Raw genomic sequence first — 24182 nt, 5'->3', positions numbered from 1 at the left:
TGAGTCAGGGAGGCAGTCCTGGGTGGTCTTCTGATGCCACTTTGAACTTGGTATTGTTATAAATAACGATTGTTGGCTTTCGCTATTATGTATTGGCTTTTGCAAATTATTATTAATCACAATGATTTTGATATAGTACAGTTTGTAATCACTTTTAACTGCTTTTGATATGGTATAATTTGTTCGCTTTTTGTGGCCAATTCCCTGGCCCCTGTGTAGCTTGTACCCTCAGAACATAATTTATGGATTATATTTTAGTTTGTGGACAGTGTGACAAACACATATTGTAGTTTTGGCTTTCGCAAGTATTAAAGTGGATGCTATGTGTTGTGCATTATAATATTAACTTTTGTTGAAGTAGCTATTGTTGTGAAATAACCCTTTGATTATCAATAAGTGTCACCTGCTGAAGCCACAGAACAGGGGGCCATTGTGAGGAAGTGGCATACGACCGTCAAAACTGCATCCATGATTACTGCACATGCTCTAAAAAGGTGGGTCAGGAGTCAAACCAAACTTAAGAATTCCCTGAACACGTAAACAAGTTCGAAGAAATGTTTGAGTAAGTATAATCTTAATGAATATATACTTTTTCTATTGCATTGGTCAAATATATAAAAAGAGTTGCTGTGGTTAGCTGGGGTGCCTCTGGCCACAGCCAAACACCCAGCGCTGTTATTGATTTGTCCTTTTTATCCCTTATTAAACTTTTAAAAATTTTGAAAAATGGGGTTCGTTTCTCACAGTAGTCCTTTTATGGTATTTTGTTCTCTGTCTGTGCTATCTTGAGTATACATTTTGCAAGAGCAGTCGTAATTTGTGATACATCTTTTTCAAGCACTTCTATCTTGTGATAACCTTGCTTCATGCATAATTTTAGTTACACTGTCCACAAAAGTAATTTCAATTTGCACTGTATCTACAGAAGTGGTTGCATTTGTAATAATTTTCAAAAGCAAATACATAATAGCAAAAGCCAACTGTTACATAGCAGATTTTAACACCTGTATCAGCAATAGTGCCAGCAGGACCAGCCGTGACTGTATTCCTGTTCTTGACCCTGGTGAGGGCATACCTCAAATCCCGTGTTCAGTTTTTGGGTCCCTAAAATCAGGAAGGACGTGGAGGTGCTGGCACGTGCCCAGAGAAGGACAGCAGAGCTGGGGAAAGCACAACTGCCGTGCGGAGCTGCTGAGGGAGCTGGGCGTGTTTAGCCTGGAGAAAAGGAGGCTCGCGTGACCCTGCCCTGAAACGAAGGCGCAGCCAGGGCGAGGTCGGTGTCGTTTCCCTGGCAAAAAGTAACAGGAAATCCACGGGGGGAGGTTAAGATTGGACAGTAGTTCTATAATTCCGTGCAAAGTGAACACGGGGCTATAGGGAGGGATGCTAGGAGGCAGGATATTGCCTTTCCCATGGTGGAGGCCCTCCGGAAATGGCTGCCCGACGGCGGCCCGGGACAGCGCCTGGCACGGGTATCGAGCCGAGTACCCGGCCGTGACCCCGGCACGCCCGAACCCCCTCCCTTATCACGCGGCGGGCGCCGCAGCGCCGCGCTTTCCCGCCAGGCACGCGAGGGCCGCAGCCAATCAGCGCCGCGCGGGTGCGCGGGGCGGAGCAGCGGCTGGCGTCACTGCGCACGCTCGGCGCCCCGGCCGGGCCCGCTCCTTTCCGGGCGGGAGAGTTGAGGGCGGGGGAGGGGGTGACGGGAGTGACGGCTCGCGCGGGCCGGGCCGCGCCGCGAGCGGGCGGTAAGTGCCACCATGGGCAGGCGGGGAGGGGGAGCGCGGGGTCCCGCTCTCCCCGCAGGGTCAGGGAATGGACCCTGCCGGGGCTCGTGCTGAGCAGAGGGGCGGGGGGGCCGTGAGGCGGCCCCGGGGCGCGGAGGAGGCTTCGGGAAGAAATTCCTTACTTCTTCCGAAGTGAGAGTGGCGAGGCGCCCCTGGAAGGCTGCGGGTATCTGATTTCTGGCGCTGTTCAAAGCCAGGTTGGATGGAGCTCTAAGCAGCCCGGGGTAGCCGAAAGTGCCCTGCCCATGTCTGGGGCTTGGAACGAGATGCTCACAGGTGAAAGGTGATCAGAAGGACAGCTTTGTTTCTTGTCTTGTTCCTTGTGAAATCTGGGTGTGTCTGTTCTGTAATGATATGGGGAGAATGGGGAAGTTAATGTCGGTCGTGTTTAGCTCTCTAGGCATCTCCTGCCGTGCTTCTTCCCTCACAGAGCACAAACGAGGGGCACTTGAGCCTGGGCTGACAGGTGTGTGATTTCTTCCTTCCTGCTTCCACAGAGCCAATCCTGCACTGCGCTAGAGGGAAGAGGAGGGCAGAGCAGGAGCTGGGGCAGTGGGTTTCAATAGCGTGCTGGAGGTCAGGGGACTTGGGTTCTTTTCCTCACTCCCCTATGGATATACTCAGAGATTCTGTGCCTCAGCCTCCTCCTGCAAAAGATGGATATTAACATACAAGGATGCTTTCAGAACTGCGTCTGGAGAGCAAATACTTAGACAAACTGGTAATATTTCAGCAGGATTGTGGAGTTTGAAAGTGGCACAAGCCCTGCGCTCTTGCCAGCGCTGTTCTCCTCCCTTTTTACTTTCTGTTTCCTTTCCTGCTTCCTTCCCTTTAGTCACTGTTGGGAAAAGATGAAGAACTGAAACCAGCAGCCCTGCTACTAGGAAATGGTACAGCTACAGGAGAAGTGGCCAGGTGTGACTGTTCTCTCGGCTGCTGCTCTGCCTTCTGTTTTGCAGCGTCATTTGTTCTGTCATGAGTGAAGGGCAGCAGCAGGGCCCCCAAATCTTAGTGCTGAGCTAGGCCCCCTGCATTCCCTGTGCTGGTGACAGTGGAAGCAAAGGGTTGCAGAAGGACTTTGGGGCAGCAAGGGATTGACTGTAAAACAGCAGGTGAAAATCCAGCATTGATAAGTGGAAGATGATGGATGTGGCAGAGAAACAACCATAAGGCTGATACCCTCCCTACTTAATCTGGTGACACTTAAGAAGGAGATCTGGGGATCTGTGGTACTCTGTAATACTGGTCTAGTTCACAGGGTGGTGTTGGGTTGGACTTGATGATCTCAGAGGTCTTTCCCAACCTAATTAATTCTGTGACAGGTGTGTGACTCTCACTGAAAGGTATCCCTTCTGGAGGGGCCAGGAGGACAAGCCCCTGGATCTGTTCCTATGATTTCTGTGTTGAATTCTCACCCTCCAGTTAGTACAAATCAGGGTACTTCTGTACCTTCAGTTGTTTGTGGATACATTGCACGGAATACCCTGGAGGTGCAATTGGTGCAAAACATTTCCTGGTAAGCAAGGAAAAGAACAAGGCCACACAGCTCCCACTGTTGTTCCTCCCCAGCAGTGCTTCCAACAATAGTTATCCGGAAGTGTCAGCTCCGGGCTCAGAAGCAGGCTAAAATGTGATTGGAATAGTGAGAATTATTAAGGAAAGAAGGAAAATACAGAGTGATGTTGTGACTTTGTAGTGTAAATGGTAGCCCATCCTTTTGGAGGTGGTTTGGTCCTTTTTGAGTGTAGCCAGAGTAGAGAAGGGATAGAGAGTGACAGAGGGAAAAAAAACTGCAAACCTCTTCTGTACAAAGAGGAGCTAGATAGTTTCAGATTCATCCACTTAAAAAAGATACAGCAGGAGAAATAGTAATAGAGCAATGCTGTCCTGAGTGTTACCTGAAGAGTGGAGCAAAGGGCAAGGATTTCTTGACTTTTTAGACAGATCCAAGGGTGTCAGCTGGAATCCGTGAGTGGCAGGCTTAAGCCTTGCAAAAGCAAGGCATTGTTCAGATGAAATGTAACTGGACACCAGCCCTTAGCCTCCCCCTTCTTACTTAGGAGTGGCCAACCAGCTCCATTTCCTCGTTTAACTCGGTATTCTCTTCCTGGAAGAGTACAGGCTCCTGTGGGGGTGTGTTGGGTTTGCCTGGCCAGGTTTGAGTGGTGAAAGAGCTACAGGGGTGGCTTCAGTGAGAGGCTGCCAGAAGCTTCCCCCATGTCCAGCAGAGCCAATGCCAGCCGGCTCCCGGACTGACTCTCTGCTGGCCAAGGCTGAGCCCAGCAGGAATGATAGTAACGCCTCTGTGGTAACACATTTAAGAAGGAAAAAAACAGAAGTTATCGGGCAGATATAATTATGGGCAGAGAGGAGTGGAGTGGGAATATGTGAGAGGAGCAACTCTACAGTCACCAAGGTCAGTGGAGAAGGAGGGGCAGGAGGTGCTCCAGGTGCCAGAGCTGAGATTCCCCTGCAGCCCCTGGTGCAGCCCATGGTGAGGCAGCCCATGGAGGTCCATGGGGATGCAGAGATCCACCCACAGCCTGTGGAGGAGGTGGATGCCTGAGAGGGGGCTCTGACCCCATGGGAGGCCCATGCTGGGACAGGGTCCTGGCAGGGACCTGCAGACCCATGGAGAGGGAGCTCACACTGGAGCAGATTTCCTGGTAGGACTTGTGACCCTTGGGAGAATCCACATCGCAGCAGGCTGTGCATGAAGCACTGCACCCCATGGGAGAGTGACCTGTGTTGGAGCAGTGCATGGTGAACTGTTGTTACAGGATGGACTCACAGAGAAGTTTGTGGAGGACTGCCTCCAGTGGGAGGGACCCCAGAACGGAGCACACTCCTTGAGTGTGGCAGGAACAATGAGTGATGGACTGACCAGAACCGCTTTTCCCCATCACCCTGTGCCTCCTGGGGGAAAGAGGTAGCATTTGAAAAGAACGGAGGGGTGAGGGCAAAGTAGTTTCAAAATTTATTTTACCTCTCATGATCCCGCTCTGATTTTGTTAGTAATAAATTCAGTTTATTATCCCCAAGCTGAGTCTGCTTTGCCTGTGATGGTATTTGGTGAGGGATCTCTTCCTGTCCTTAACGTATGATCTCTTTCTTGTATTTTCTCTCGCCATCCAGTTGTGGAGGGGAATGATAGAGTGGCTTGGGGGAGTGCCTTGCATCCAGCCAGGGCCAACCCACCACAGGGGGCAGGATACGGAGTTGAACAGGGCAGTAGGTGCAGGCTGGCTGCTTCTGCTCAGAGGAATGGCCAAGAGCTGTACTTCCACTGCTTCAGGATTCCTAAAAAGGTGCTGGAGTAGTCCCAAGGCTGACCTTGACCAAGTGTCTTCTGTTGCTCAACATGAGGATTTCTCCAGAGCCTGTAAGAAAAAGAACACCAGCCTTTAGTCCCTTCCTTAAAAAATTCCTAGAGCTGGATCCTCTGACTGGGCCTGAGCAGGGCCTATGTGTCTACATCGATGCCAGATATTGGTTTGCTGCAGAGAGCTTTTCCTGTATCCTAGGCCTTTCAAACTCTAGTTTGTTCTTGTGAATTTCTTTCTTTTCTATTCTAGTTCTAATATGTCTTTGTGTTTCTGTTTGTTTCTATTGTATTTATTTATTCTTGAGGTTCAGGAACTGCTATGATGGTCAGTGTGTAGATGGATATTGGAAATCGGTTTCTATTCTGCCTTGCTTACAAGACATAGGACAGAGGGGAAAAAAACTCCAGCTGTGTGCAAAGTGACTTAAGTCACTTTTATAAGTGTATATAAGTAAATTGTCAGTAGTGTGAGCTGGAGGGGAGAAAACAAAAAATCCTCTTCTACTCTGGTGGTGTTTTCACTTGGGGCTGCCCAGTCTGTTTTATACAAGGGAAATGGAAACTAACAAAAACAGTTTGTCTTTTGAAATCCAGAAGAAGGTTGCAGGATTTGTTGGACTATGAGATTTCCTGCCTGCTTTGTACTGTACTACCTCTCATTTGAATAATTTAACTTCAGAGCTTCCTATATCTTGAAAGTTAATACAGATTTTTCTTCCCCCTTGTCATACAGGAGTTTATGCTGTCAGAGGTGACGTCTCCAGCAGAGGATAGTTTGGAGTATCACACCTTGTAGGAGCAGGAAGTTGTTGAAGATTTCTGTGGTGGACTTGCACAAAAAAACACAAAGTAAAATTTCTCCTACAAATGTTGTGGGGTAGTGCTCTAACTTGCTGGTGGGGGATATGTGTAAAGGCTTGTCCAGAAACACTTAGGTTGCTTTTGTGAAGTAAGTAGCTGGCCTCAGAATTTTGTACTTGCTGGAGAAAGACTGCGTGAAGAAAACTGTGTGGTAATTCCCAGGGCTCAGGGAAAATACTGTCACTCCTGTTAGTGTTTCACCTTGTTGAGAGAAAATATTTGAATCTCTCATTTATTATTTTTTCTTTTGCCCCAATTTACTTGCAGACCTCTCCACACTACTTTGCTACATCCTTACAGTAAGAAATTAGCGTTTCTTCCTTGTTTTCTATGAACTCCTGCAAGGCACTGGTGAAGCTTGGGGGCAGATGTTTTTCTGTCCTTTGTTGAGTCTCAGACTACATGTGGCAGCAGTAGGTTAAGAAAACATTATGGTGATTGCCCTCCTCCATATAAAAGGAGTTTCACACCTTAGGGCATGACTTGCCAAGCGTCTCTTTAATCTGTTTTTGGAGCAGATATTGCCAAGCAAGCTTGAAAACTTTTATTACCCCTTATTTGTTAGTGACTTTCCATGAGGAGATAAACCACTCTTTCTCCTTCTCTAATTGCTGGAGCTCCTGGGATCTGCTTCCCATCCTGCTGCTGTGCCAAGTGCAGGCTTTGTCTGTTCTACTGGTAGGTGTTACTGAAGGAGCAAAGCACCAAGGGTCAGGGGATGTGGGTGAAGGAGCAGATAGAAGGCAAGTGTTGGTGGACTCTGCTTTCCTCTGTCCTGCTTGGCCTATGGAAATTGTCAATTGCTTTGTGTTTTGTCCCAGTTTGCCTGCTCTAGGTGCTTTCTGGATAATGGCGAGGATGGTGAGAAGAACATGTGCATTTTGTGCAGAAGGGGAGGCCTGCTCTGTGATGTATATTGCCACAGAGAGCGATATTGCAGCCCATCAGGATTGTCTGGTGAGTGCCTTTAGCTGGTCAGTGCTGAGGAGAAGTGGAGAAGGGATAAGAGGGAAGTTTCTACTGCTTATCTGTTTTTGATTTTGCAACGATGTCTGGATTGAAAGGCCGGTTACTCAAACCAGCAAGCTTGTGTTAGGTTGAAAAGTTGTGAAAAGCAACAGGGCTTGGCCAGGATTTTGGAGCAGGAGAGGATGTGTCTGCACAGCTGGAGCTGTTGATCTGTGGTATTTTCATGTGTGTCTGTTGCTGATCAGTGGTTCCAGGTTCAGTGGTTCCACGAAGATCATATATGATCTAGCAGCAAACAGTTCTTCTTGAGGCTCTATTTGGACTCATCCTTTTGGATGAGGATTCTCAGACCACAGAAAGTTATGTACTTAAGCCTTTGCAGGAAAATATCCATATCACTTGATGTTTAAAAAACTTTCCAGTCTATGCTTTATTTAAAAGAAGTAATAAAAATATCAGAAGTAGATTATATAAAAATATCTGTGAGGCTGTAAGTGTGTTGTGATCCTTCTACTCTTCTTGCCTCCCCTTTATTCTGGAATGCTGGTGGAACTGGTTCTTAGTGTGCAGAATGAATTACAGCTGCTGTATTCTCCCTTCAGCAGAGGGAGAATATAGCTGAGGACTGTTTAGCACAGGAGATTCCTGCTAGAGCAGCTTTCTGGCTGTCACTGTCCCAGCCTTCTTATAATCACAATTGCTACACCTACGTCTTTATTTTTCTGATATCTTTTTTGGTTGGTTATTTTTTTATCAGAATGTTTCACAACAGCATTGTTTTACAGCACTTGAATGTTTTGTTTGAAACAGGTTTTATTATGGCTTTAATGTTTCTCCAATGTTAAAACTTTCTCTGTTTTTTCTTTTCTTTCTCCTCCCAGCAGCTTTACTCATTTCTCTGCCTTAGGCTTGTTTGCACTTTTTTGGGTTTTTTTGCAGTCAGCTATCACCTTCTGAGTGCACAGACTGTGCCTGCTAGCTGATGAAATGGCTACTCCCTTTTGTTTGGAATTAGCTACATATAATGCTTAGGAAACGATTGCCAAGAACTTCCCCTTCCTCACTTACTGTCATGGCTCAGCAGTTCTGTGGGAATTAAAATGGCCTGAGTGTGCATGTGTGCATTTTTAATGGGTTTCTCCCAGGATATATATGATGTTTCTGATTTTTTTCCTGCAGTCAACTGTTGTCAGCATTGGGCTGTATGGAAATCTTATTACAGAGATGTTGCATCCAGCTGTAGGTCTCAACAACTGAACACATAATAGTATGTGCAAGGTGTGGAGGTCTGTTGCCTGAAGATTTTCTCATCCTTACTCTGGGCACCCTGGAATTTCAGATTTTCTTTGTTTGTATTTTTAATAAGTTAACTTTCTTACCTTATTATATTTTCTTAGTTTACCTTCAGGTTATGTGAAATCCCTTATGTGAAAGGAGAAACTTTTGACTGCAGAAATGTTTAAGCACAACTCCTTGTTCAGTGTAGGTGAAACCTCTTGTTAACACAGAGAAAAATCAGCCTCCTTAGGTAGGGCAAGTGCAAGAAGAAAAGATGTATTCCTTGTCTCTTGTCTGCACTAGTGACTGAGTCATTCTTATTTCTTAAAATTGTCTCTTTTGTCTTTAGTTATTTTCCTCAGGATTCGTGGAAACTGAAGATTATAACCCAGAAAATCTGGGAATAAGGTTTGATGTGAAATCAGTAGTAAAAGAGCTCAAGAGAGGAAAGCGGCTGGTAAGGAAATGTTTCTGAATCTGCAGTTAGTCCTATATCATAGTTTTGAAGGTTGTCTGACCTCTTCTTTGCTTTAAAAAAAGCATTAAAGTAGCTGGTCCTTCTGATCCAGTAAGATTAGTAAACGTTTGGTTTGGTGAAGTTTAGTTCATTTTGTATTAAACTGCAGGTGGGGTTTTTTCTGGTTTTATGTCCTTACTTGAAGTTTCCTGAGACTTTGAACTAAGAGCTAAGCCAGTGCCTGAATCAAAAGAATGTAATCCACAATTGTAAAGGGGAGCACCTTCTGAGTTTAGCAGAAATAAGATTATTTAAGTGAGGGGTTTTTTTAATTGCCTTTGTCTTCAGTTGCCCTTTTCCCCTATGTCCTAGTTGGAACTCTTTTTATTATGAAGTTAAACTAGAAAACAAATACAAATATTAACACTAATTAATATTGAAATTACTTGGGAAAGTTGTGCACTGAACAACAATGTGGCTCTTTGGATCATTTTAAAAAATTATCAGTATGGAATAGAGGTAAGATAGTAAAGAGGTGGCTGAAATAATGACATGGATAGGAGTTTGCAGGAGTGAATTTGCCTGATGAATTACACAGAGGTGACCTGAAATGGAATACTGGACTTCCCCACAGAGAATGGCATTTGCCCTGTGTGGCAGGATTTGCAGTAGCTGCCTGTGACATTTACTTGGTGAACCCCGTCCTGTTGCAGATGTGCAGCTTCTGCCAGAAGAAGGGGGCCACGGTGGGCTGCGAGGAGCGCGCGTGTCGCAGGAGCTACCACTACTTCTGCGCGCTGTGCGACGACGCGGCCGTGGAGATCGACCAAGTCAACGGCGTCTACCGGTACTCACCGAGTGTCCTCTGACTGGCACTGCCAGCGTCTGGGGGTCTCCATTGGGTGGGGCTTACAGGGCTCTTAGGGAAGGAAATAAGTTCTTTCCTCTCCCAAAGTGATGCTGGATGCTCTGTGTGCAAACTGTGGGAGAAATGTTTTTATTTCACGGGAAAACTTCACCGCAGTGGGAGGGAATCTGTTTACATCACTGAAAGTTAACAAGGCCAAAACTGAGAAAGTCAGTGCTTACTGACTCTCTAGCTAGAAGAGAACCGAGATTTTATTAGTGTCACTCAGATTCTAAATCTTTTGCTAGTTCAGAAGCTCCAGTAAACGTGGTCTGAGCACAGAGTAGGTTACAGCACTTCTAGGCCTCCTCACATTAAACAAATTCAGGTAGTTTTCCCTCCCTATGCTAGCAAAGAACTTTTATTCCCACCAAAGGCCTTGTATTTCAAGTATGTTGCTAGCATTAACACAAATGAATGGATTCTGAGTGAATTTTCTGTCCTGATCATGCTAGTCCACTGCCCTTGGGCTGTCTGCATTACCATTGACAGATGGAACAAATTGTTTGGAGGATGTAGATGAAGGGGTTGAAAAATTGGGGCTTCAGGGACCTTTTGAAATTCTGAAGTTATAGTAAAGTCTGAGGTGCATAAAAGCCCTTGATGCTAATTTCTGTGCAAGGCTAGAGAGATCACAGGTCATGTTAGATTAATTTGGGGATCATTTAATCACTACTTGTTTCACAAAGGGGTGGTCTTGTGCAGTCCTTGGTAGCAGTGGAAGATGGGTCCTTTTGCGTCAAGACACTCGCACTCCTGGCTGGCTCACAGTATTCTCTGTCTAAAATGAATGCATCTGTGCTACAAGCCCAGCTGTGCAGGGAGGATGGGATGTTTACTTGATGCTTGTAAAATCTTTGTGAATCTGCAAAGCTCTTTCAAGAGTATAACTGGGAAGATGAGAACTTTCTGTGATTGCAGGATAAATGGCTTTCATCTTATAGCTTAAGAAAGGATAACTCAGGCTCAAGAAAACTGAATTCAAGATATTGAAAAACAAGTGGGACTGACAGCAGTCCAGATACAAACCAGTAAAGAAATGCTTGCATATACAGTTTGGTTTGGTGGCCTTTTGGAGCTGATGACCTTGGAGGTTTGGAAGAGGCACCCTTAAAAATGCCTTGTTTTAAGTCACTGTGTGACACTGATAGCCTAGGAAACTATGCTATAGCAACCTCTATTGAAGAGCTGGGAAAGGACTGGATAGAGAAAGACAATAGGACAGCTTTCAAGGATTTGAACCTAAAGACTTTTGCGCACTAGCAGTGGCATAAATAAAGCACAAAAATTGTAACTAGCTGAAATTATTGGAGAGTAGTCTTGAAAAGCATTTGACCTGGACTGACAGCTCCTGCACATTCTCATGGTGAAATATAACATACTGAAAAAGAGAGAATTCCTTTGAGAGAGGCAGAGCTGGTGGTTTTAAATTCTGAGTTGCCTTCATTGTGGTGATGAGTAGTGATCATCAAAACAAATCAAGCAGAATAAAAATAGAAAGCATATGGTGGTGTGGAAGCGGCCAGTTAAGAGTAGAGATGGAGAAATAAGTGCAATTTGCACTGCTGTCTTGCAGAAATTATAGTAGGGAAGTGCTTCCAAATAAAGTGGCCTGTAGCAAAATATATTGTCTGTACTTCATAAGATGTTCTTGTGCTAAGGATGGGTTGCTTTTAACTGTGAAAGACTAGAACTAAAGGGAGGGGAAGAATGAAAAAGGGCAATATTAGAAATTCAGGGATGTAAATAAGTTGTATCTAGTATATAGCTTTCTGATTGCATTGTTAGGCATACCCAAATCTGATTTTTTGTGCTTTAATATGCATTTCATGCAAAAGAAGTTCTTCATCAAGGCAACAGGCTGCATTTCTAAGGGCGGTGGTTTTTTTTTGTTAAAGGAATTACAATTAGCAAATGTCCTAGAAGATGCAGTTTCCCTTTAAAAATTGCAGCAGTCTTGGCAAATAGATTTGTAAGGCAAAGATAAACTAAGCTATGTGCCCAACAAGGCATTTTTGCTTAAAAAGTGACTTGGGATCCTTCTGTAAGAAAGGCATATTGTAAAAGCTGGTTCATGTTCTCTGGACATTATTGTGTACAAAAGATAAGGAATATCTTCAGATAAATTTCTTGCACTTTGCCTCTTCCAAGGAATTCACATAGCTCTCCTAGAACCACTGAAAATACTCCCATGGCACATATTACTGAAGTCTTTAAGTAACAAATGGACTGAGCAGCTTTAAGCTACTGGGTCTCACACAGGGTTGCCTTACTTACTCAGGATTTGGGGGCTGTAAGCACAGGGCAGTGTGAGGAGGGGCACAGAGACCTCCAGGTGGGTGAGTGCTTGGTGCTGTGTGTAGGGGTGCCAGCGTCCTGCAGGGCTGAGGAATGGCTTGCTGAGCACCGGTGTCTGAGGAGGCTCCTGGCCTGGATGGGGCAGGGCTGCAGCAGCTGTGATGGAGCAGTGTCAGGACTGTGGCATTTCACCTTGGCAGCATTAATCTCATTTCATTGTCTCTGACACGGTGATTGCCACACACATGAAATGTGTCCAGCTCAGGGTCTGGACAGTGGGCAGACCCAGAGAGGCCCTGTGGCGGAAATGAGCATTCAGAGCTTCAGTGCTCAGCCTCCACTGAGGCTCTGCAAGTACAGGTACAAGTGCATGCACAGGACTTTAAAGCAGGTGGTTTCTGAGGTGGGTAATGCTGAGTCCTGGTTTTTTGACTGTCTTTCAGTTTATGTTCAGTGAAAAGAGCAGAAAGTATCTGTTAAAATTGATCAGCACAACTCTGTTTGCATATTTATTAATACTTCTTTTCTTTTTCTTGAAATTGAACTTAAATTTTAGAGTGTTCTGCCCAAAACATGACCCAGGGAATAGGACCAATCACTATGGTGAGTTTCTTTAATGACTTCATTGATTTCATTTGTTTTAAAAGTTTGCATCCTACACTCAGTAATTTATATGAACAAAATAAATATTACCACCTTCATACTGAGTGGTGGATTTCTAATCTTGCAGGAGTGATTTGGTTGAGATCCACATGTATGCAGAAAAATCAAGAAGGTTTTTTGAGGCAGAAAAAGTTAAAATTGAGTCCTCCACGGATCTCCTTGAAAACTGACTTAAACCACAATGACCCAATGCTTCATGGAATCATTCTTCCTCTTCTTTGGGCAAGTAGGCCCAAGCAGCTTGTAAAATCCATGTGGGACAGGAGAGCTGCACACAAGTTTGCACTAGATTAGCAAGGAGAGGGCTGTTCCAGGAGAGGTTACCTTGGGATTTTATCTGTGCTTGTGCTGGCATTCACACTTGCATCTTTGGTATTCACTGCAGTAGTTTTTAAAATAGGGCCTTTCATTCTGAAGGATCCCAAAGAGCTTTTTAAGTGTAACAAAAGGGTTGTACAACCCCTGCTTAAGGATTGCTTCCTGTGCTACAGACATGCAGCTTCATTTGGCAGTCCTGGCCCTTCCTGATTCAGGGGTGTTTGGGAATCTCAACCAAAGCTGGACCTTGTTAGCCTAATGCTTACAACTTTGCTCACGGTGAAGTGGGTCCTAGGCTGCCCTGCACTTTGAATTTGAACTCAGTTAAACTGTGCTGACATTGGTGTGCTCCCACTGAAGTCTAGCAGACTTTGGCTAACCTTCTTGACAGTCTTGCTCTACCCTGATGACACTTAAGGGATGGGTTAGGTAATTATTATTTAAGCTTTTAGTCATGAGGGCTGGGGCTTCTTAGCCAGACATACAGTCTGTTTAATACCTGATATTGCTGTGGTTCACTAATCAAATGCATCTTCTTTGTTTACTTAGTAGATTTGCTTTTGACTTATCCATAGTTCTGAATCATGACCTTTCTTCCCTTTTCGAAATTACTTTGATTTCTGTGGTCTAATGGTTGTCGGTGTCTGTTGGAGCTGCCCAGGGTCCCAGGTGGTCTCCTGTGCAAGTATTGGACAGGCCCAGGGTTGCTTTTTCCAGTGCCAGATAATATTCAGGCGTTAGGTCCAGCTCCCCTACACCAACTGGTTCATAAGGAGGGCTTAAGTCTTACAAGCTTGAATCAGAATGATTTGAGTTGGAAGGGACTTTCCAAGATTATGTAGTTCCATCCTTCTTGCCTTGGGCAGGCACACCTTCCACTAGACCGTATTCTCAAAGCCCCATCCCACCTGGCCTTGAACATTTCCAGAGACAGGGCATCCATAACTTCTCTGGACAAACCGTTCTAGAGCACCACCACCCTCACAGTAAAGAATTTCTTTATATCTGACCTAAGCCTGCTCTCTTTCAGTCTGAAGCTGTCTCCTGTCACTACATGCTTTGGTACAAAGTAATTTTCTGGCTTTCCTGTAGCCCCTTTTAGATACTGGATGGGTTTTGTGTTTTCAAATGCTGCATGTACAATGTTCCCTGAGAAAAGAGTCTTCTCCTCGAGGAGTTTTTCCAGAGGCACTTAATTTAGAGACCATTTTTTTATGAGGGGTAAATGGATACTGCTGTCTACCTTGCCTCCTGAATGAGCTTCTCTCACCTCCTGTACTGTGGGAAGTGGGGAACAAATGGGAGAGTTGAGTAGAAGACACTTGGTTCCCCAAGCCCAGTGTCTCTTGCTTCATACTTCAGAGAAAATAGGGTCAAGGAAGAGCCCCTTATTCTTGGTTCCTACAATAATCTTGTGCTGGAATGTCAGGGCTCTGCTGTGTGATTGGAAGGGGATAAGGTGCCTTATGGGCCAAGGACTCTCCTTGCAGCTCTGAGCAGCTTGTATTTGGAAACAGGCTCCAACCTCTGTTTAACTGGAAAAGTTGGATGTGGACAGAGTAACGGCTGAGCAGCTCTTCAGACTGTGTCACTCTTGTATAAGGCATCCTTACAGCAGTTATCAAGGAGAGCTCAGAAAATCCTATCATGTGTGGAAGATTCCATGCTGGAACACTTTATACCTACAGCAGTAGCTCCCATACTGCCCCAAATTAGACCTTACAGGTTTGTTTTGGATGAAGTGAGAGACCAATTTCCTTTCAGGCCATGAAAAATGCAAAGGTACAGCAGCAGTCCCCAAAGCCCAAACTTGTTTCCACAATCTCCCTGTACAGTAGTACAACAGTGGCTCCTCATTCCTATTGACAGGGTGATTTCTAACAGGAAAGGCCTTACTAAGTGCTGCCCAGAGGTTCTGGAATAAAACAGGAAAGGGGAAATATAACCCCACTGTACTTAAAACACTCAGGTTTTGGTGGGTGCTTGCACTCTTCTCTGCCTTTCTCTGCTCCTGCCATGTCTTCCATGCCAGAGCTTGTGATACTGTATAGCTGTTTCCAAAAGCTGCCCGTTAGGAGGTTGGCAAGAGTCTGGTGCATGCTGATGGAAAAGACGCAGTGAAAGCAGAGATAATTTTTCAGGGATCTCATACCACATCACTACAAACACTTTGTAGCATAAGTAATAAGCTGACAAGTAAAATGGCTTCTGGAAGTTTTCTGGGAGGGTCCTTACGTTGATGAAAAACCGAATGCTATTTGTATGTCTTTGAGACACCTAAATAATTCTTTATGTTGTCTTAGTTTTGAGGTGTATTAACATACGTAAGAATTGTTTGGAAAAGAAACCAAACCATTTTTTACCACCTAGAGGTAGTACTGCTGCCAGGAGGAATATGTTCACTCTGCCACAATTAAAAATCTACTGAATTGAAAAGGATAAGTGATACCCTAATGCTATAATGATTTACACTTTTTCCTAATGGTTGGTTGGTGCTTGCAATTTTCTTAAATGGAAACAGTGTGAATTCTGCTGAAATGTCAGATGTTTGGGGAAGCTGAAACATGTTTTTGCCTTGCCACACGAAGTGCCTCACTTCTGTAGTTTTTCGGGAAAAGAAGGAATTTGAATGATGTGTAATGGTCAGTCTGAGGTTGTCACTTTTGTTATTTTGTTGTTTATGATTCCTAGATGCAGGAATTTCTTCTAATAAGAAAAGAAAACGCACATTGACATCTCCCACCAACACAGAGGAAATGGTAATTCTTAATTTCAGTACTAAAACAGGGGACCCACACCTGCTATAGCAAAGGACTTGCTTATCTAAGTATTCTAACAATGTTCAGAAACAGCCTTGGGAGTTCCCAGTAGGCTCTTGCTAACTTCTCTGTTATTTGCAAAGGCAATGGTTAAGGAAGGTGGTGTCCCAGGATTTGGCTTTTCTTAAAGCATTTTTACTTTGAAGCATTTTTTCTGTTTTCGAAATAGAATGTCTGGAGAAGAATATTGTTAGCCATGCAGAGAAGCTGTCTGTATTCACAGAAATGTGGACTGCTTTTTATTTTTCTGCTAAGACAGAAGTATGATAATGAGAACAGCAGTAAATGTCAGCATGATGTAAAAGTGCATTGTTTTGATTTTCTTACAGAGTACAAAAGAGACAGCAGAAGAAAACCATTTACGAATACTAAAAAGAAAAAACAACAGGCATAAAGGTGAGACTTTCTTTGATACCAGAAGGGTTAATTCAGTTTTTACTGTGCTTCTGAAACTTTTAGCAGAGAGACAGAGCCTGCAAATGCTGCTCCTCCAGCAAGGACAGTGGGAAGATAAGAAGAAGATACGTGGCTCAAAAATGCAGTGATAGATGGAACAAAGGCCTAAGTCTCTGGGAACCTGGTGTGGAATTTATGATAATGGATAAATTGTAATATGTATCTAGGGAGTGTGTATAAGCAACACTCTTAACCATAGAATCAAAGTGGCCATGTAAGGTTAGGGATATCCCCTGCAGGACCTTGGACCTGAAGAAAGGATGCCTTCTTTGACACAACTTCAGTGTTAAGGAGCCTTACTCTGATATTTTGGGCATTTGGTAACAACTTTATGGAGCAACTAGGAGGTACTGTGGTCTGTTATATTGAAATGCAGAGCTTGGTGATGGCTGGTAGCACATGCTGTGCTGCAAATGTATCTTTTTGATTCTCCTGAGATGAGCGGCTCTCTGTGCTCTGGCATGGCAGCAGAAGTCTGATTTGCAGAATGTTCTAATAACTGCAGCAAACAAATGCTTGTGGCTGACTGAGACTTCCTGTGTGATGTGAGCTGGTGATTCACTCTGGCTGGCTACTGCATTCAGCCCCATCTCCTGCAGACAGGGCTGCCTCTGCCTGACACCCTTCCTCCGTATCAGTACAGTTAAATCTAAAAGAAGGCTTTAACAGAGGAGATGCTCTGAGGAGGGGGCAGCACATTTTACCTTTGGAAGCCTAGGTGTACACAGGGTGTTTTAACACAATACAGTGTTTTGCTGCTTGCATATGGTGTTACCACAGTGAGATGGATCACAGGACCTATCCTTTGGTGCTGCAATTACCCTGAAGCTCCTGCTGCAGTTGCTTGTTGGGATTCTGCTGGCACTTGGAAGTTTGGAATGTGCTAGTGATTATTATTCACCTCACTATGGATATGCTTAATGTATGGGTATGGCAGCAAGTGGCTGCCTAGTGTTTTTTGCTGAATTTCACTACCACTGTAAAGAACAGGAAACATAAAGAATCCTGAAATGCTCGTGGAGCATTCATGTAATTGAGAAGGCATTTCTTTTCTCACAAATGTCTCCAGTAAAATGTAACATTGTTTTTAATAGAGACTGGCAGACTTTTGTGAGCCGTCCAATGGCTCTTTTCTTTTGAACAAGATCATTGCATTGATCTTACTGAAACTTGTAACTGACCTGCTGCTCTGGGATAAAGAAAAAATGCTTATTTCTCTGTCAATCCAAATCTGACAAAGTAGGTATATAAAATGGGCTGCAACAAAAAAGTTTATTTGCCTGGATCACTTGGAGTAAAAGTAACCTCAAATTTTACCAAATCTAATATTGAATCATTTGTTTCACTGTTTTCTGTGCTTTAGCCTCAATCTCTGGTGTGGTCCTAAGGACTGGTGGAAATGCAAGCAAGACAAATCACTAGAGGGTATCACGAGCTTTAGGAATTGCACATTTGGAGTCGTGGAGCTCTTGGCTTCTGATGAGCGAAGCCAAATCTAGAGCTTAGGGAATTTTGCACCCAGCACAGTGCTTACGTTTGCCTGGTTACCTTTTTTCCCACTGAAAAGGGCTGTGTGGATGGCTGGAGGAGCCAGAGATTTGCAAAAGTATTTGTTAGTGGTGGAAGGGCTTTGGCCAAAGTTCCAGTTTCTGAAGAGAGGGAGCAAAGCCCACTTTACAGATCATTTCTGTATGAGAATGCTCTTGTGTTTTAACAGTTCGAATAGAATTTGTTAGGAAGTGCAAACAAGCTGGGCTTCTGGATGACATATTTGAAGAAATGCTGGACACACTTCACCTGGCTCAGGAAAAACTGATGAATGACAACACTTCAGAAACAGGTATGTTTCAGGGGGATCCATGGCAGGGACTCTGCTGTCAGAGCAGAGGTGCTGATCTGAATCCCAGGCACTTGGCCCTGGGCCACCTTCCTGAGGATACCATGGTGCTAAATAACTCAGTCCTTATTTCTGCAGCTGTGCAGGAGGTTGAGAATGACCTTCCCTTTTGAATGACCTCTTACAATGAAAGTTCCAAGGAACAAACTTCTTTCTCAAAATTATGTAAGACCTGCCAACTCAGCATCTCTAGTGAGACCTTCTGACTTGAATTTTTGAAGCCACCTTTTACATGTTGGCATAGGAACATTCAGTCCAGCCTCTTCCCCCAGGAACTGGAGAACAGAGAGGTCCTGAAGAGAACCAAATTTTATTTGGGTCATAAGTCTATGTTGCTCTTGCAGTTTCACAGAGGGACCAGCTGTCTGTTAATACCAGCCCTCTCTTCTGAATGAAAATCCCTAAGTATGTACATTTTAAGGCTTTGGATTTATTACAACTGTACTGTCAGCTGTTAGTGTCTCTTTGGGGTTTTTATGGGTTTATCGCCTTCTATGAAGTATTTTGTTTTTAAAGAATTCCAGTCTAATGTTGCTTTGTCCACAACGCAGTTAAAGAAAATTTTGAACCTTCCTCTGCAATTGTCCTCCTAGTTTTGCAAGGTTAGGAGTAATGCTTTTGCATAAAGAATGTTATTTTATGCAAAGTAACTGAAGTACATGCATGGAAAGTGAAATGTTCCACCTAGTAAGTCTTTCTTCATGAGCAGCTTGTGTGTCAATGGTCAGTTGAACTCTGCGAATGTTTTGTATTTTGCTTCAGCAGAAGCCTCAGGTATGACATAGAGGTGTAATTCTTGGATGTTTCTTAGCAACAAACAGGGATAGCTCAGTCCCACACGTGACCTGTCAGGAGGAGTTGGTACAGTCAGTTCTGCCATCACACAGTCCTGGCACACTGAAGTGAAATATGACTTAAGTATATTGCTCTTCTTTAAATGCACTGTTCATGTGGTGCAGACCCAAAAAGGGAATAATTTTCTGTATGAAACTAAAAAGAAAGAATTGATCCTTCTTTCTCAATATAGATTATATGAGAAGGAAGAAGTCTTAAAACCCCAGTCAGTATGGTGAAAAAAAGTAATTACTGTTTTGTTGTACTTCTAATGTAGGGCTCTGTAAACCCTTACTCAGTAGTATTATATCAAATTATCTCTTTCCCCAGAGTATGAAGAGACAGTAATGGCACTGTTTGACTGTGGACTGTTTGAAAATATACTGACAAATGTTTATTCAGGTATGTGCAGAAAAGCTGCAGGAGGTCTGGGATTTGGCATTGAAATTATTCTAATGAGAATCTTGACAGAACAATCATTTAAAATGAAAATTCCAAGGAACTTTTTTCTGTGTTAAATAAACAGTTGAATAAAAGCCATGGCTAGCTGAATCTTTAGAAATACGGTATATCAGATTTGGCTGGCTGACCTGAAGGAGAGAGCGACTCAGTTCCAAGCTTTAAAAGGCTAAAGGGTCTCTGCCCCAGGGGAACTCCCCTCTCCTACAGCTTATTTGGGTTCCTTCTTCACAGCCTCCCTTCAGCAACTTGCAGTGTTACAGTTCTGCTGCTGGCTGACAAGTGCTGGTCAGTGTAATGCTTTCCCCTGAAACACAGCAGCTAAAGGCCAGCAGAACTCACCTAAACTGAGGGGCAACTGTGCTTTGAAAAACAAGATGAGAATGCTCAGAGTGAAATACAAAGGCAGGGAACAGTTGCTTGGGAGCACCAGTGTGAAAGGAAATTCTGGGGCTTGAACTCTCAGCTGTTTGAAGCAACAAGGCTGAAGCTGTTTTTCGGACAGGCAAGTCTCATGCTTCCCATTTCCCTCTCCAACAGTTATTCTAACTCTTGCTTTAATTTATTCTGGTGAAAAGGGTTTTAATTAGCTAATGTTGAGGTTCGGTATGTGAAGGTGATGTTTGCTGTTTCCCCTTCACTTGACTGAAAAAGCCAGACTCTTCCCTTCAGTCTCCTGTTCTTCATTTAAATTCCTTTTCCAGCACTTGGAGTGTCCAGTGTTGCAGGTGTCTGACACAAGGTTCCACCAGTGCCTCGTCTGAGGACATTAAAACACCTCTGCTCGGAATTCCTCATGTGACACAACCTTGGATCACACTTGTTTCTTTCACTGCTGCATCAATTACTTCATCCTCTTTTCAGCTTATAGGAAAATCTCTTGATATTGGCACCTCCCTGCACACAACCATGTGATTCTCATGGGTACTAGTTGTTCCCTCTCCAAATCCCCACAACTCAAGCAGCTCAATTCTTCCTGTACCATACAATCTTCTTTTCTGAGACCTTTTAATTTCAAGGTCAGTAATGAGGTTAGTTCCAAAACTGATCCAAGAGGAGCTCTTAAAATGAAGCAGTGAGAAAGAAATGAAAACCATGTTAATTACAAGTGAAACTAGAAAGGGGAGCAAATCACCAGCTGCTTTTTTTTCCTTTTGTTTTTGGTTATTGTTACTGTTGTCATAATCTCTTATAAGCTCTAGCTAGCAAGTCTCTGTGGTGACGTACTAAGGACTACATAAAGCAGGACTGGTATAAATACTGTGACTCAAGCTTGATGGTTCTGCCATGCTTTAATTTCAATCCTTTTGTCACCTAAATCATCATGCAAAACCTGTTCTAAAGCCTTATGTACTAGCACAGCAAGGCTGCTTGGAACTGTAACTGTTGAAAAGGCTTTTTAAAATCCCTTTTATATACAGGGATCCTAGGGATCCACACTCCTTTTGCAGTGTGCAGCTTAACTGCAAACCCGACTGCATGTAAAACTTTTCACACAGGATATGCTGTTGCCTCAGCAGTAATTTCAGATTTCTAGGCTGGAGGTTCTTTTTCTCTCCTCCAAGGAGAAGCCACTTCTTTTAGTTTTGCTTTCAGTTCTGTTGTGTGTCCTGTTTGGGCAGGATGCCTCCATCAGCTTCCCTCTCCTCTGTGCTGGTCAGCAGTCTGACCAGGAGCTTTTGAGCTCCTTGACAACATTTGTTTTCCGGAGGTTTGTAGCAGCAAATTCAGCAATTCAGACAAAGGTTGTGGAGACAAAGGCCATGATACCTAATTTTAACACTATTGTGCCGTTCCTTCACTGAGAGCCCCATAATACTTGGGCAGTCAGTCCAGATCCACGTCCCTGGTCATGGTCCCAGGCCATTCCTGATTTTACATCTTTTACATTTTCTTTCCCTTCAGGTAATTTCCTCTATGAGGTGGGAGGTTCCTGCCTTCCTGGGGAAGCAGTTCTGTAGGCCAGTCATTCCCATCACTGACATCTTTCTCTGGCTACTTCTATTTCTGCCACACCCTTTTGGCAGAAGGGAAACTGGGCTCTGTGTGTTCCATCTGTAGCTCTCCCAAATGCAGGATCACAGAGTATTCTGAGTTGGAAGGGACCTGCAAGGATCACTGAGTCAGCTCTTAAGAAGGTGGCCTGTTTGGGGATTGAACCTTAACTGTGGCATTATTAGCACCATGCTCTAACCAACTGAGCTGCTTTGTTAATATCTGATAACTAATTCATATCCAGATACTCTCTAAGAGGGTTTTTTTTTTTTCCCTGATTCCACTTGTACATGTCCAGCTTCTTCAAGTATGTGGCACCTGACTGCAGAAGGGAAGGGACATCTCCTTCTATTCAGTCAGAGCCAGGCTGGGGCACCATGTCCCTCTTCAGTGAATGCTACCAGAATTTCCCATGGGCAGCAGGCCCCAACAGTGCTCTGACTGCTGTTTTCAACACCCACGCCCCACTTTGGGTAATACTGAAAAAGTGTCTGTCCATTACCTTCCACATCTACCTACAGGCAGGTGCTGTGGCTTCTGTGCTTTCTCACTGCAGAGGAAGAAGCAGCAGGGTGGCAAAAAAGGCCACAGTGCTTTCCTTTGTTTGTTTTTTTTCAAATCAGTTAAGGCTCTCTTATTCTGCATGGCATAAGGTAAACAGCTGGAGAGAATTTCTCCACTCTACTCATTGTAACTTTAGGGACATCCTTCAACATCTTCCCCACCCAAAAGAGGAAAAATACGTACAAAATGTCTTCTCTTTCTTACTAGAATCTGAACTCTCAACATTCTCACACACTGAGAAAGTAGTTTGTTATTCACAGACCAACCTCTGTGCATGCAGTTGTCCAAGCCATCTGTTTTTAGATTTAATTTTGTTGTTGGCTAAAATCCATTAGGCTTGAAAATTTGCTTTAGGAGTATAATTTAGAGATGGTATTTTTAAAGATTTAAAATAAGTCATTGTTGGAGGAGTTCTCACACAAAGGGACTCTGAAATAGAACTGTGAAAGCTCATATGCCAGTTAACACAGGGGGTTAGTAACTAAACTACAGTAATTTCACAATTACAAGTCGCACCATTTTGATTAAAGTTTTGCTCCGTACTCGGAAGTGAGGCTTGTATTCCAGAGCAGCTAATATGTGAAAAAAAATTCTGAAATTTGCCAACTGGACATGCGAGCACGCAGCAACCCCGAGCCAAGCCGAGCGAGCAGGGCCAGGGCTGCCCCCGACGGCCGCAGGGGAACGGGGCCGGGGCCGGTGGAGAAGGGGGGGGGCCAGGCTGAGCCCGCACAGCCCCGAGCCAGTAAACCCCGTGATCCTACAATTCTGTTACCAATTGGCCACTCTGTGAAAGTTGCACGCAGCTCCTCGCTGTGACCAAAAGTGCGGCTTACAATCCGGTGCAGCTTGTATATGGAGGAAAAATAAAACGTTGCTGACACCCCGGAAGTGCGGCTTATAATCCGTGCGGCTCGTAATCGTGAAATTACTGTAGTCATTTTTACTTATGCTGAAATGTTTTAAATTTAATCTCAAAACTAGCTCAGATTTCAGCATATGGATGGCAGATATAGGACCCCTGCTCTGTGCTTTCTCTGACACAACCAGCCAGGCTCTTAGCAGACACAGAGTTCAACTCTTTGTGAAGGCAACAATGGTGCAGGGTGCTGGGTTACAGATGTTGCTGCAGAAAGGCAAAGGTTTTATTGTAGGTTAAACCAAACAGCGGGAGCTCTGCAGAGCTGATGAATATGCAGCTTATTTTATATTACTAATACTTATGTATAATAATAAAATCTTCTTATCTCCTAATAATAAAAGCTTTCTACGCCTTTTTCATAATAGGAACAGAAGAAAAGATCCAGAAACTTCTGGAAAACAGAAAAAGACTGGATCACAAGATTGAGCTGCTGCAGGACTTAAAACAAGTCATCCTTCCTACTCCAGAGAACAGCGCCAGTACATCCAGTACAGTGTCTGAATAACCCGTCTGTGATGGTGCAATAGTTAGGATTTTTTAAAGATAAAAACCCCAAGAGCAGTCTTGTCAGTGCCCCTTTCCCCAGCCCTAGGGTGGGGGCTGAATGGGTGCAAAAATGGTGCATATTAAACTCATTTTTATACCTCACTGTTACAATAATTTAAAGTTCTTCAAGTTTTCAAATCTTCAAGTTCTCCCCTGGTTCCACTATGAATTTCTATTTATATTCCACAATGGAATATAAATGAGTGTTATAAACTAAATTCAGCCTTTGCAAAAAAACCAAAACAGAATGCTCCGGTGATGACTTTTTTCTCAAAGCCAAGGGAGTGTTCAGCTCCACAGAACACTTGCTAAAGTCACTTTAACTATGGGAACCTCTCCTGGCTGGGCAGTAGCTACCTCACTGTGTCTAGACAGTGATGTTTGAAAGATCAGATTACTGCTTTGGCTTTCCCCAGGAAGGTAAATAAGCAGAACTTGCACTCAAAGCCTTCTGGATTATAAACAGAAGCTTGCCAAATTATTCTTTATTGATGGGTCAAGGTGCAAACTGCTCCTGCTGTAATGTCAGTGGTAAAGCAGCATTTGAAGGCAGTCCAGAAAGGGTTGGGCATTATACTTAGACCATGTACAATGTCAGGTAGAGCAAAGCAGTGACTATATCTTCCTTTCTCCTTTAAGAAAGGGTTCAAACTTTCACGTGTTTTGTCTTTAAAATACTGTTTGAATACAGCAAAGCATTATTTAGCCAGAACAGGCTAAGTTAATAAAATAAAACATTTTTTAAAGGAGCTGTGTGTGAAATTGTGCTCCTTTGTCCCTGCTGCTGCACAGGACATGGCCAAGGGGGAATGCTGTCAGGCCATGCT

General features: G+C 43.9%; 1 protein-coding gene across 3 annotated transcripts; it reads left to right on the top strand.

The window, feature by feature from the left end:
* The first annotated feature begins 1659 nt into the window (after positions 1-1659).
* Positions 1660-24104, top strand: PHF11 (PHD finger protein 11). Of its 3 annotated transcripts, none has more exons than XM_042779012.1 (11): positions 1660-1748; positions 5846-5961; positions 6809-6930; positions 8570-8677; positions 9391-9524; positions 12439-12485; positions 15555-15622; positions 16012-16078; positions 17856-17978; positions 19200-19271; positions 23175-24104. In XM_042779012.1, the coding sequence occupies exons 3-11, from the start codon at positions 6823-6825 to the stop codon at positions 23312-23314; spliced, it is 867 nt and encodes a 288-aa protein (XP_042634946.1). In that variant the 5' UTR covers positions 1660-1748; positions 5846-5961; positions 6809-6822; the 3' UTR covers positions 23315-24104. The 3 variants fall into 3 exon arrangements, with proteins under 3 accessions (XP_042634946.1, XP_042634944.1, XP_042634945.1); XM_042779010.1 differs by having other exon boundaries at positions 6795-6930; XM_042779011.1 differs by lacking the exon at positions 1660-1748 and adding an exon at positions 1865-2070 and having other exon boundaries at positions 6795-6930.
* Positions 24105-24182: the final 78 nt, after the last annotated feature.

The sequence above is a fragment of the Catharus ustulatus genome, chromosome 2, assembly GCF_009819885.2.
Source record: "Catharus ustulatus isolate bCatUst1 chromosome 2, bCatUst1.pri.v2, whole genome shotgun sequence".
NCBI lineage: Eukaryota > Metazoa > Chordata > Aves > Passeriformes > Turdidae > Catharus > Catharus ustulatus.
Note: the sequence above shows the minus strand (reverse complement) of the source record. Positions and strands in the feature narration are given on the sequence as shown.

Bases quoted from the DNA above. Each gene is read 5' to 3' on its own strand.
- PHF11 (XM_042779012.1), top strand. From the start codon at position 6,823: ATGGCGAGGATGGTGAGAAGAACATGTGCATTTTGTGCAGAAGGGGAG. The intron at 12,486-15,554 runs GTGAGTTTCTTT...TATGATTCCTAG, and splicing joins GAATAGGACCAATCACTATG to ATGCAGGAATTTCTTCTAAT. The intron at 16,079-17,855 runs GTGAGACTTTCT...GTGTTTTAACAG, and splicing joins AAAAAACAACAGGCATAAAG to TTCGAATAGAATTTGTTAGG.